This window comes from Bos taurus, chromosome 11, assembly GCF_002263795.3.
Source record: "Bos taurus isolate L1 Dominette 01449 registration number 42190680 breed Hereford chromosome 11, ARS-UCD2.0, whole genome shotgun sequence".
NCBI lineage: Eukaryota > Metazoa > Chordata > Mammalia > Artiodactyla > Bovidae > Bos > Bos taurus.
The window spans coordinates 102,274,039-102,287,822 of NC_037338.1; the positions used below are offsets into that span (position 1 = coordinate 102,274,039).

General features: G+C 55.3%; 1 protein-coding gene across 8 annotated transcripts in view; it reads left to right on the forward strand.

Annotated features, from left to right (window-relative positions):
* The window catches only part of NTNG2 (netrin G2), a 71,663-nt gene that overhangs the window by 23,124 nt on the left and 34,755 nt on the right, over positions 1-13,784 (forward strand). For all 8 annotated transcript variants that reach the window (XM_010810426.4, XM_005213275.4, XM_005213273.5 and 5 more), the window contains 1 exon segment: positions 5,930-6,573. In XM_010810426.4, the coding sequence (XP_010808728.1) occupies positions 5,930-6,573 (644 nt within the window).

Here is a 13,784-nt window from a genome sequence, read left to right on the forward strand (position 1 = left end):
TGTGACTTCTGGAGACTCACTGCCAGGATGGATGAGCCCCAGGAAGATGCCTTCCTCTGCCTGAGTGACAGCCAGGCTGGGAAGAAATGGCACCAATGAGAAACAAAACCTGAAACCTCAAGAGGAGCCTCCCTGGCCAGCTGCCGCTCCGGCCCTGAAATAACACGGTCAGTTTCCGCTGATTCACGAGGAGGGAGGGGTGACCTTGCTGCTGTCCAGGGCTTATTGCTCAGAAAAGGAAACCAAAAAGGGGATGGGAGAGAAGCCTGGAGGATGAGGTGGGGGGGGGAGTTCGAGGCGGAACTGGGATCAATGAAACCACAGAAGGAGAAGCGGGGTGGGGGTTTGGGGGCAGGCGAGTTAGGAGCCGAGGGAGGGAGAAGAGAATTAGAGACCTCAGGGCAGCTAGAATTAGAACCGGCTCCCAACAGAATCTCCGTTTCCGATTTGTTAATAATTTATCCCCGCTGCAACTTTTCTTACCAATAAATAGGAAATAATTTGTTAAGGAGAATTCCCCTGGCACCCTGGCTTTGTCCCTGGGATGAGGGAGTGGGGGGTGCCTCCGCGTCCTTCCTCCCCGCTGAGGAACTTGGGGCTGGGGAGGTCAGAGTCAGAGCTCGGTCATTTCGTGAACGGGGAAACCGAGGCACAGACAGGGCCAGGCCCCACCCAAGGTCACAGGCGGGGCTCGGGATCCCAACTCCATGACCCCAGGGGTCAGCGCCCAGGCCCCAGAGAGTTTACCCCCAAAGTTCTAGAAGCATCATCCAAGGAGGAGGGTGGGACGAGCTCCACCGTGGGTTGGCTCCCCTCCGCTTTGGCTCCTGCCTGTTCTGTGCTGCTCTGACTCCCCTAAGCATCCCTCCCGGGACCTCCATGCTCCGTGTCCTTGCCCCAGCCCCCCTGGCCCCGGGGTCTCCCTGGCAGCTCCCCCTCCCCGCCCAAATCCAGCCTCCCACCCAGAGATGCCCCAGCCCCAGCTGAGGTTGATGGGCTGAGGATGAGATTTCAGCCGGCAACTCTGGCAGACAGGTTCAAAAAAAAATCCGTCAGCTGCTAAACTGTTCCCTGGGGCCGCCCACACGCCCCGGTGGCACCCGAGTCCCAGGGGAGAGGCGCAGGCCTGGGGCACCAGCGGCTTTTCCTTTTGGGGGAGGGATATGCTTCCTGACTTGTCTCTGAGCCCGACACCCTGGCTTCCTGTCCCACCTTGGCCACTGCGGAGCTCTGTGACCTTGAGACGTGGCTCAGTCCCCTTCCTTTGCGAAAGGACCCCGTTGTCCAGGATAAAGCACACGCAGGGCTTAGTGTGGCCGTGGCTTGCCCTTGGACACGCTCCCTACACCTGCTGCCCATGAGCCCTGGCCACACGAAGTGCTCGCCACGTGGTACCGGTGTAATCCTCAGGGCCACTCTTGAAGTCAGCATTCTCAGCCTCACTGGACTTCCCTTCACTGGACAGAGCTTCCCTGAGTCCCCAGGGAGTGCCAAGGTCTGGGCTGTGGTGGGGGTCGAGGTGGGGAGGCCACTGAGGCTCACGGCAGTGGAGTGACTCCCATAAAGTGGCCAGTGAGAGGCCAGGCCGCTGTAACTCGTCCTCCCAGCTACCCAGGGCAAAGCCCTTCCTGCCCCACCACTGCTTTGCAAAGACCCAAACCAGCTTTGGCAGCATCCAGCAACGGTGTGATTTAGTCCCAACACGTTGGATGGGAAGACCAGTCTGCATGAAGCTGTTTATTCCTCCTCCTAAGACTTGGTTACAGTTCCAGTGACGGCCCGTCCCTGGGCTCCTTGGGCGCCCAAGTAGCCAGACATCCTCCAAGCAGGTCCCCTCCATTCCTGCTATCCTAAGAGTCAGCTTTCCCACTTCATGGAATTTCTTGCTGGTAGCTTATCTCTGCTGTTTACAACCTCACCTCTGACTCCAGCTGCACCCTTTGTGCAAAAAAAAAATATCACAGAAGCAAAAGCATTAAGAGATAGTTGCAAAGTCTCTTCATTGAAAAGCCTGGTATGAAATGTTACTCTGTAGCGTGGTTGGTCCAGGAGACTCGTGCTCAGTGTCTGTCAGGAAGTTGGTCTCCACCCGGTTCTCATCTGGTGCTGGTGTCCAGGCTGGCTACCCTCCCCTCGCCCTTCATCTCTCTCGCTGCCCCACCATGCAGGTGACTTGCCTTCGTGTGTCTGTAGCGACGGACGAGCCCGGTTTCCCCAGGATTTTCTCGCTAAGATGCTTGCAGGGTCCAGAGATGACGGGTGATGCTGGGGCCGGCAGCTACTCGGTTTCTCGTCTGGGAAACGGAGGTGACCTACCTCCTGGGGTGCGGGGAGGATGCGGCCAGCTTGCCTGTGGAGGGCCCAGACCACTCTGGCCCCTGGTGGGTACACGGTGACTGTCGCAATCCTCACACGCTTTCGAGCCCGCAGTCCCCACTGTGTCCACATTGTGTGCGAGCTTCCCGGCTTCCCCAGGAAGGGTAGGGGAAGGTTGCTGAGAAAGCCCTCAACCTCGTGTACATGAAGCTACTGTTTAATAATAACTGCTACCATTTGGGGACTTTTTCTAGGCATTGCATACAGATTATCTCACATGATATGGGATGAGTCTCAAAGGATTGAGCTGAGACTGAGCCCAAGGCTTTCAGACCCTAAAACCAACTGTCTGACCCCAGAACAGGGGTTCCTAACGGGGGAGATGGGGCTCCATGAGTCCCCTGAGTAGAAAATGTGGTGTGTTACACTTTTCTATAACAAATCCCAAGGCCTTCAGTCAGGGGTAAGATTTGTGTGTGTGTGTGTGTACGTGGAGATACTCATGAGATGTCTAAAGAAACAATGACTACTACATTTGATAATTTCAAAGGATGGCTCCAGTGTTACCCTGAAAAGTTAAGGGTGTGCCCCAAACATCGCTGGCTCTTTCTCCCTGGTATTAGGCCAGTTTATCTTGATGGTTTGTTTCATCATTAGTTAATCTGATCTCATAGAGCTGAGTGGAAATGTGCAGACTTAGGAGGCTGGCAAGAGCTAGCCCTCCAGCCGGCCCCTCCCTCACACACAGAGCCGTCAGCCATCAGACGCCGCAATGCTCAGGGTCGGGGGCTTGGGCTTGCCTCCCAGGCTTGCTCCTCAGAATCCTCCCTGGTGCAGAACAGGAGGAAAAGGAGAGCGTGAGCTTAGGAAAGACCATGGGCCACGAAGCCGCCTTCAGCAGGAGGCACCCCCGTTCCCTAAATGGTTAAATGGAATTCCGAGACCTTGGGGTGGGAGGGCAGTGGGAGAAAGAAGGGAGACAGGAGAGGGAATTGTGCTGGCGATGGCTTGGGATTTATTTATTGTACTCGCTCTTGATTAAGCCCGCTCCGCAGCAGGCGCGGGGCTGGTAAATACACAGGCTGATGCATTGGTTTCTGACCATCTGCTTCCCGGGGCCGGGGGGCAGGGGGCCGGCGGGCCCGGCAGGTTGGGGCAGCTTAGTGCCCGCAGCCAGGTTGGAGCCCCCGTCCCTTGGCAGAGCCGGCCATGTCCATCTTCCTGATGACAGACAGGCTGGAGCAGTCTTCAGTGGGGACCCCGGGAGGAGGGGAGGGGAGGGAGGGGAGGCAGGGGGTGGAGAAGGGGAGCAGTGAGGTGTGGTTGATTGACAGCAGCTGGAGGTCGACAGGAATACTCTCAACATTCACTATGAGATCTATTACTATTAATCTAATTATCTTCTATTAATAACTAATTAATAGGGTGACAATAATAACTATCCCTTGGGCTTCCCTTGTGGCTCAGCTGGTAAAGAATCCGCCTGCAATGTGGGAGACCTGGGTTTGATCCCTGGGTTGGGAAGATCCCCTGGAGAAGGGAAAGGCCACCCACTCCAGTGTTCTGGCCTGGAGAATTCCATGGACTGTATAGTCCATGAGGTCGCAAAGAGCCGGATATGACTAGCGACTTTCACTTCACACTGGTGAGTGTTTACTGAGGTCCAGGCCCCATACGGACGCTTCACCACACTGGCCCAGATAAACACACTAACAACCCCGCAATGAGGGAACTAAGTTCAAAGATGAATCAGACAAGGCGGGCTTCCTGGAGAAGGGACATCGGGGATGATTCTCTAAAACCCCAGAAGAGGGAAAGTGGCTACAGGTATAAAACTCCTGGACTGACCGGGTGGAGTGGACAGGGCACCCCAGGAGACCAGGACAGAGCTATTTTGGTGGAGCCTGCCTCAGCAAACCCCAGGGCCAGCCTGCCCACCGAGGATCCCGGCGGGGACTGGGATCTGGCCCTCCACTAACGGCTTCAAAGCTGATGGCCTGAGGTCGCCGCAGTGATGCAGGCTCAGCCCCTCAGGAGACGAGGCGCCCACACCCCCGGGAGCCGAATGCCTCATTTTAGAGTGTGAGGCTTTAACTCAGATTCAAGCCGCTTTGTTTCTGAGCAAACCAGGGACCTGAAATATTCATCAAAAGAGGCTGCAATTGGTCTGGGGCGCGTGGAGTTCTTAGTGACAGTTTTTCCTTTTAATGAATAGACTTTACTTTTTAGAACAGTCTGAGGTTTACTGAAATGGAGCAGGCAGTCCAGAGAGCTCCGAAGACCCGTTTCCCCACACAAGTCCCCCATTATTAACAGCTCACGTTGGCGTGGCGCCTTTGTTAACCAGACGTGTTGTGATTAACCCAAGTCCACACCGACAGTAAGGCCCACTCTTGGTGGTGTACATTCTGCGGGTTTGGACAGGCGGATCATTTCTCCACCATGACAGGATTGTACTAGAGGGTTTCGCTGCCCTAAAAATCCCCTGGGCTTCCCCATTCATCTCTCCCACCCCGGGCAACCACTGTGTTAGATTTTCAGGCCTCCGGGTGAGTTCACATGGTGGACCAGACCTGGGAGGGTGGGTCCGAACTACCGAGGAGGGGAGCCCCAGCTGGAGGCAGCTGGGCCTGGGAGTGGGCTGCCAGCTTTCGGAAGTGGGGGGGTGGGGAGGAGAGGAAGCATGCAGGAGCTGTGCCCCGCCTTTCCCAGCCAGTGTCCTCCCTACTGGGCCCACCAGGCATGTGCCAGGGACCCGGAAAGGACCTGCTGCCAGATGCACCTCCTTGAGAGGGCCCGGTCAACACCTGGCGTGCCCAGGCTGTGGGTGAAGGGGACAGGGATGCTCTGGGGACAGCTCCTGTGACAGACAGACCCCTGTTCCTCCTCGCAGGGTCTTGGGGCCAGGGCTACCACCTTCCCGAGCCCGGGTGGCTCCGTCTGGGGCACGGAGCTAACACTCCCACACCATGCGCCTCGGAGGTGAGACACTAAACAGGAGAGAGATGAGACACTGTGCCCGGCTCCCAGAGACTCTGACTTCTTCCACTGCCCTCCTGTGGCTACTGATTGTGTTGTTCGAAGGGTCGGGAAGGCGTCTCTGTGTAGGAGGCAATTCAAGAGTTGAGAGTGTGAGCAGGAATTTGGAGGCAAACAGAGGGTGGAAGGGCACGTGGAGGACAGGGAACACCATCTGCAAAGGCTCAGAGGCAGAGACACGGGAGGCTTGGAGGATAGGAGTGCTCAGGTCGGAGGCCAGGAATGGCGGCCCAGGGTATGGAGGGAGGAGGTCAGGGCATTGCAGGAAAGAGAGGGCTTTATCCTCCAGGCCTTGGGGAGCCACAGACAGTCCTGGAGCAGTGACTAGCTCCCGCCTTTCTTGCTTGTCTGTGCTTAGAGTAGGAACAGATGTGTTTTCTGGGAAAGCCCTAGAGCTGCGTGTGTTTTAGGGATTTCGGAAAAGAGAGGCTTCCTGGTGCCCAGACCCTGGAGCACAGGCTCTGAGACCTCTGGGCACCGGGGCAGGGGCCGGGCTGGGCCAGGGCTCCCAGTCCCCACCCACCCAGAGGAGCCAGCGCCCACTCTGGTCTTCCCTCCCAACCCCAACTTGCAGGAGAACCCCTACCTGTGCAGCAACGAGTGTGACGCCTCCAACCCAGACCTGGCCCACCCGCCACGGCTCATGTTCGACAGGGAGGACGAGGGCCTGGCCACCTACTGGCAGAGCGTCACGTGGAGCCGCTACCCCAGCCCGCTGGAGGCCAACATCACCCTCTCGTGGAACAAGAGCGTGGAGCTGACGGACGACGTGGTTGTCACCTTCGAGTACGGCCGGCCCACCGTCATGGTCCTGGAGAAGTCGCTGGACAACGGGCGGACGTGGCAGCCCTACCAGTTCTACGCGGAGGACTGCATGGAGGCCTTCGGCATGCCCGCGCGGCGGGCGCGCGACCTGTCGGCGTCGGGCGCGCACCGCGTGCTGTGCACCGAGGAGTACTCGCGCTGGGCCGGCTCCAAGAAGGAGAAGCACGTGCGCTTCGAGGTGCGGGACCGCTTCGCCATCTTCGCCGGCCCCGACCTGCGCAACATGGACAACCTGTACACGCGGCTGGAGAGCGCCAAGGGCCTCAAGGAGTTCTTCACCCTCACCGACCTGCGCATGAGGCTGCTGCGGCCGGCGCTGGGCGGCACCTACGTGCAGCGGGAGAACCTCTACAAGTACTTCTACGCCATCTCCAACATCGAAGTCACCGGCAGGTAAGGCCCCGGGGGCGACCTGGTTCCTGGGATATTACCTCATAACCTGGAATGTTACGTGATACCTAGGATGTTACCTGGTTTCTGGGATGTTGTCTGGTTCCTGAGACATTACCTGATTCCCAGGATGTTACCTGCTTCCCGGAACATTATCTTGTTCCTAAGATATTACCTGGTTCCTGGGACATTATCTTATGCCCAAGATGTTACCTGGTTTCTGGGATGTTATCTGACACCTAGGATGTTACCTAGTACCCAGGATATTACCTGTTTCCTAAGACATTACCTGGTACCCAGGATATTACTTGATTCCTGGGATGTTATCTTATGCCCAGGATGTTACCTGGTTTCTGGGGTGTTACCTGTTTCCTGGAATGTTTCCTGGTACCTGGGACATTACTTGGCACCTGGAATGTTTACCTGGTGTTACATCAAAGGGGCTGCGTGTATTTTTCCATAGAGGGAGATGAATGGTGGAAGCTAAATGCCCTCCATATAGCCCATGCTACCTCTGGCCACAGGACTGGGAAGTCTGGAGAGAATGGGCAGAGCTGGGCCCAGCTGGTGGGACTCGGGGTGAAGCCTGGTGCTCAGGAGGTACGGTGTAACTGTCCACCAACTCAGTGAGGGGCACTTCACTGTGTCTGGGGGGACCATGAGATCACCTTCAGGCTCTGTGATTTGCTAGAAGAACTCACTGAACTTGGCAAAGCTGTTATATTCCCAACTGCTGTTTGTTACAATTAAAGGACATAGATAAAAATCGGCAGTGGAGAAGGGGGCACAGGGCAGGATCTGAGAGACAACACTGCAAGCTTCCGGCCATCCTGTCCCAGGGCAGCTGTGCAGACAGTGCTTGATTCTCCCAGCAACAAAGCGTGACAACACATGGGGAGTAACCCAGCTAGGGGAGCTTGCCCGAGCCTGGATTTCCAGGTTTTTATTGGGAATTGATTGCATAGGCATGGCTGACTGGCCATATGATTGATCACAGCCCCTAATTCCTTGACCCACAGGTCATGTTGATACAACATGGCCCAAGGTCCCCACCATAAATCACATCTTTATTGTGAACTATGTGGAGTGGCCCCCAGCTCCGAGTAAACCAAGACACTCTTACTGGGCAGACCATTCCAAGGCTCAAAGTTACCTCCCAGGAGCTAGTCAAGGACCACACTTTTCCTTAGAACATGTAGGTGTGGACAGCTGTCCATACCTGCTGAGTTATTCCTTTGCTCACAGCTTTGGAGAAGGAGATGTTTTGAGGACCCTTTTGGGGGAAGGCAAAAGACCATCATAGGAGGTACAAGCAGCCTTTGATTCCCAGGAACTGTTTAGATTGCAGTTGATAAAACAGTTCCACACTGAGGTACTTTGTTTGTTCGACAGATCATGTGCTTGTCAGTATGAACAAGGCCTTTATCCCACAGCGGGGATAGAACACCCTGCACTCAAGAGCCAGGCTTTGGGAGGCCCTATGGCTCATAACCAAGGGGTCAGTTGTAAAGGGCAGCGGCGCATAACACAAGAGCTCCCTGAGTGTGGTTCCTGGACCAGCAGTGTCAGCATCACCTGGAAACTTGCTGGAGATGCAGATTCTCAGGTCCCATGCCAGACCTGCTGTATCGTAACCTCCAGGGCAGGGGCCCAGGAATCTGTGTTTGAACAAGCCTTTCTGGAGAATTCTGAAACACACTTATGTTTGAGAACCGTTGGTGTGATGGTTGGGAGTAGGCATGCTTTAGCTGATGGCCTGAATCTGCCATAGACTGGCTGTGAGCCTCTGCAGGAGGACTGCTCTGTGCCTCAGTTTCCCCATTTGTAGAACAGGAATGATAACAAGCAGGCTTCTCTCCTTGGGCTGCAATGAGTTAAATGTGTTCACGTTGATGAAACCCTTAGAAATACTTTGCACCTGTGTTTATTACATCGTAAGCCGACTCATTGGAAAAGACCCTGATGCTGGGAAAGACTGAGGGCAAGAGAAGCGGGCAACAGAGGATGAGATGGTTGGATGGCATCACCGACTCAGTGGATATGAGTCTGAGCAAACTCCGGGAAGTAGTGAAGGACAGGGAAGCCTGGTGTCCTGCAGCCCGTGGGGTCACAAAGAGTCAGATACAACTTAGCCACTGCACATCAACAATTTAAACTACGTGTTTACCATGTTACGCATGCTGAGAAAGTACTTATTGAATACAATAAATAGTGGTCAAAATAATGGTGTCAGAGAGCTGGGGCAGGCTGAGGAAAGACCGAGTTGAGACCCAGGGGTGTTGGAGCAGAATTAGGGCCAGGGCACATCATTGGCCAGTTTGGGCGGGGTTGCACCAGAGTCCAGCTGGGACAATGTACCAGGGCATCTCTCCACAGCAGGCTCCACGGACTGCCCTTGTACACAGTTACTGATGAGTGCAAAAAATCGTTTGCTGCATGGTATGTATAGTATAATCTCAGTTTTGTGAAATATATGATATAGCCAAACACATAATTTCTCTGTTGACTTTAACATTGGACAGAGCTCTGGAAAATGAGATGGAAAGAGCTCTGTTCTGGCCCAGGAGTACTGTGGATGTAGGGGAAGGCTGGAAGCCTGTGTGCTAACCCCTCACTGTGGTCATGCCTGCGGAGCAGGGGTGGGCAGGAGCGGTGTGGGGCTTTGGCTTTCAGCTTGTGTTTGCATTTTATTTCACTTTGACTCTCGGTGTGGATTCCAGGTGGGCCAAGGCAAAGGCAGGCGATTCTTTGAGGTGGGGTCAAGTTCAAGGCTGGCAGGTGGCAGTGAGCAGGTGCACATGCAGAGGCCTGTGGTTCGGACACCCGTGATTCCTAACCCGCCCTCGCTTGGGGCGGGCTGTTTTAAACCAGGAATGTTCTGGAAACCGTCTGATATATGGTGGTTGTTGTGGAAGCTGGGGGTCAAAGATCAAGTTCTTGCTCCCGCTTCTTGAATCTATGTCCAGGCTTTGGGCCGTGGTCAGCACAGTGACTTCTGCCGGCCCTGGGAATATGATGGTCTGGTTTGCTTAAGACCCTCCCAACTGCCAGCTCAACAGCTTAGCAGTTTGGGGGTGAGAACCAGATCCCCGCCCTTTCTGGGGGATGTGGCCTTTTTTCTGTCCTCCTCGGACTGCTGCAGAGGGTTCCTCACCTTCAGGAATCTGCTCAAGGGCCTGCCTTCCACTTTATCAGGCGGCTCAGGCTGGGTCCTGAGGTCTGGGCTGGTGACAGGATCTGGGCTGGATGCTGACAGCCAGGACCGGCCATACCCCTCCTACCTCAAGGCGGGTGAAGGTCATTTTTCTCTTAGGAAGGACTCTGTGATGCTGAAGTGGGGCAAATCATATGTGGGAAGGGACAAAAGGGGCAGAAAAGAATCTCAGCTTTTCAGCCTCATTCAAATCCAGAGGGCTGCGCTGGTACTGGGTGACCAAGGCCGGGGAGGGGCAGGCGGGCAGCTGAGCTAGGTTCCAGCTCCGCCCCCTGCACCCCTGTCTGGGCCTCAGTTTCCCATCTGTAACATGAGGATCGGAGCTGCCTGGAGCCCATGCCACCCTGGCAAGGTGGCAGGGCGGTCCCTGCCCAGCAGCTCCCAGCTCCCGTTGGCACCCAGCCTCTGTGGACAGCGGGGATTAGCCATAGTGGTGGCGAAAGCACGCAATCGATTCACAGATAAAGTAAGTACTCTTCAGGTGGCTGGTTGGCAGGAAAGCGGCAACTTGGCTTATCGATTAATTAGGTCTGGTTAGATGGGTCAGCAAAGGGCCGTGACTTCCTCTGCTGCTGCTTTTCAAATTCCAGGTGGGAAAGCCCAGCTGTGCCAGGGAGCCAGAGAGGCAGGATGGGGTGGCAGAGGTGGCCATGGCCTGCCCAGACGATGCCCCTGGTGTTCCTGAGTAGGCACCTGGGGACCCAGGGCTCTCGGGTGCTGGGATTTCAAACTGAACCTGTTCTGGGATTTGCTTAGAATTTTATCACCCAGAGTCCATGGCGCCTCCCCCTATAGCGTGCTAATGATGTAGCTGAGATTTATTATTTGTGATGGGCTCCTTTCCTGTTGAGCAGTGAGCTAAGGACTCACATGTATCTTAGTTAATCTATAGTCATTTGATTCCCCCATGATTAGTAAATCCCTAAGACCACACAAGCTGGAGCTCTGAGCAAGCCGGACCTGATCTCCAGCCCCATAGACCCTTACCCACAGGGACAGCACTCCCCTCCACTTTGTGTTTTTAGATAAGGAGGCCGAGGTCAGCGGGCATAGGTAGATCTCACAGCTAAACTGAATTCCAAACAGTCAAGATCCAACCCAAGAGTGCCCAGGCAAGCTCAAGTCTATCTCTGTGGAATCCAAAGGTCTTTTGATGTTGTGATTGCTTCTAGCCCTGTCACTCAAGTCAGCTATTTCCAGCTTCAAGGGGGGACCTGGATGGGAGGGGGAGGCAGGAGCGGGCCTGCAGAGGCACCTGGCTCTGAGCTGGGGAGAGGGCGGCAGAGGGAGAAGCCTGGGCCCCTGGGGATGAGGAACTGGTACAAATCAGATGGTGGGAGGAAGGGGGAGCACGAACCATGGCCCCCAGGGCAGGGCTGGGAGGAAGCACATAGCACCTGGGGACCGCTGTCCGCCACCCGCCTCCCCTCCCTGCAGGACCAGGCCAAACAGCCTTGGAGGTCCTGCCCACTCTGGGTCTGAGATAAAGAGAGTGGGGGAGGGAATCCCGCCTGCTCCCATTCCTGGAGGTCTGGGAGAGAGGCACGTGCGATCTTCCGCTTCTACACACTGGGAACCTCAGGTGCGGACGGGGAGGGTGGCTGGCTTTATTTAAGTGAGTGCGTCTGGGGCAGCATCTGGATTTGAGCAGGAATGAGGTGGTGCTTGGAGCAGAGACAAAGGCCTGCTCCTCTCTCAACACAGTGGTCAAGGGCAGCCGGCCCTGCAGGCAACCAGCTTCAGACAGGCAGGCACACCCAACCCCACTGCTGAGAGCTCTGGATCCCGTAAGTTTGGAGGCAACACCCAGAGGCTTTATCATTACAAAGTTACTCCCAGGAGTTGGAGATGTGGACCCCCCCGCCAGGTCGAAGCATCATTAGACCAACCAGGGTTTGAATCTCTTCTGCATCACTGATTAGCTGGATCACCTAAACTTGTCTGAGCCTCAGTTTTCCCATCTGCAAAATGGAGATATAGTAAGGACCTCACCAGCTAGGGGTTAGGCTTGAATGAAATGATGTATTTGAAGAGCTTACCCTGGAGTCTCATTCCTCTGGCTAGGTGGCTGGAGAGAGGAGGAGAGACCAGTTGTTGCCAGATACTCTGAAGTTGTGAAAGAAGGCACATCGCAGATATATATATAGAGAGGGGGGGGGGTGGGGAGGGGGGGTAAAGCATCTGCCTGCAATGCAGGAGACACAGGAGATGCAGGTTTGATCCCTGGGTTAGGAAGGTTCCCTGGAGGAGGAAATGGCAACCCACTCCAGTATTCTTGCCAGGAAAATCCCATGGACAAAGGTGGGGTTGCAAAGAGTTGGACATGACTGAACACGCATGCATAGATACAGATATATGAAATCTCTTGCTTTTTGAAATATGGCCGCCTACTTCACAATTCTTTGAAAATCCTGTGCAGGGAAACAAGCCACACCTGCAGCCTGGGCAGCTCCCGAGTGTGTCAGTGTGTCCCCTCTGCTCTGGGACGTCCCTGTCTTCTCACTGTCCTGGCAGCATAGCCGCTGCACTTGTAGTATCCCACAGGCGCCCGGCAGGCCGGGGACCCTGGGGTCCGAAATCAGGCAAACTCTGGCTAAACAGCCTCCCCGATCCTGCTGACTCTGGGTCTGGGGCAGAGGCAAAGGGAGGTGTTCACTGCCCTAGTCTCACCCCCAGGCCCTGCCCTGGGTCCGAGGCTTCCACCCAGAAAGCTCCTGAAGGTTCCAGGGAAGCCATCCAGCTGGGCCTTAGTCAACCAGGGACAGAAAAAGAAGAGTGAGTTCCCCGTTCCTGGAGGTGTTCAAGTCAAGCAGGGTGGTGGTGGTGGGAGATGGTGGAACGAGTTTCCTTGCATCAGATGAAGGTCCTGTGCACCTGACCTATACATCACTGATTAAGGGAACAGGAGCTATAGCTACCATTTGAGAATTGGGTGGGTGTTGGAATCCACTAGCTTCCCCAGATGCCGCCGGGGTCTGGCTTCTTACCCGAGGCCCTGGGCTGGCCAGCACCCGCCTGGTTTTCCCCCTCCCTTGGCCCCTTCCCCTTTCTTGCCTTCGTGTCTTCTTCCATAAGCATCCTGTCCCTATTGATCACCCAGTAACTGGAGATGGAAGGAACTTAGGACGAGAATAGAAACCGCAGGAGGGAAGAAGGCTTTGTGCACGTTGGTGGGGTGGGGGGCAGAGAGGGGAGGGAGGGACCAGAGAGAGCAGAAGGCGGTCCACTGACTCTTTGTACATTATAGTCTCTTCCTCCGCTGACCCACAGGAAACACGAGCAGGAAGGGAAGCATGTAGTTCTACTCTATCTGCGCTGACCCTCGTAGCTCTGTGATCCCCACCGAGGCTGGGAGCGGGGCTTCCTCCTTCCATAATGATAACTGTCATTGCTGAGCAGTTCTGATGGGCCACGTGGTATTCTGAGTCCTTTATGTGTGTTTCCTCATTGATCCTGCCCCATGAGGGGCATCATCCCCAGCATACAGATGAGGAAACTGAGGCTTGGGAAGCTGAGAAGGAACATTTTCTTTCTTTCTTTCTTTTTGGCTCTGCTGGGTCTTTGTGGCCACATGTGGGCTTTCTCTAGTTGTGGCGAGTGGGGGCTGCTCTCTAGTTTCCGTGTGCAGGCTTCTCATTGCAGTGGCTTCTCTTGTTGCAGAGCACAGGCTCTGAGCCTTCAGTAGTTGCGGCACGTGGGCTCAGCAAGTGTGACTCTGGGGTGCTAGCGCACAAGCTCAATAGTTGTGGCGTATGGGCTAAGTTGCTCTGGGGCATGTGGGATCTTCCTGGACCGGGGATCAAACCTGTGTGTCTCCTGCACTGGCAGGCAGATTCTTCACCACTGAGCCACCAGGGAAGCCCCCTGGAGACTGAGAAATAGATGAAGGTACCCCGTTAGGATGACTGTTTTCAGAAGCACAGAAAACAGCAAGTGTTGGTGAGGATGTGGAGAAACTGAAATCCCTGTGTGCTGTCATAGGAGTGTCAAATGGCACAGC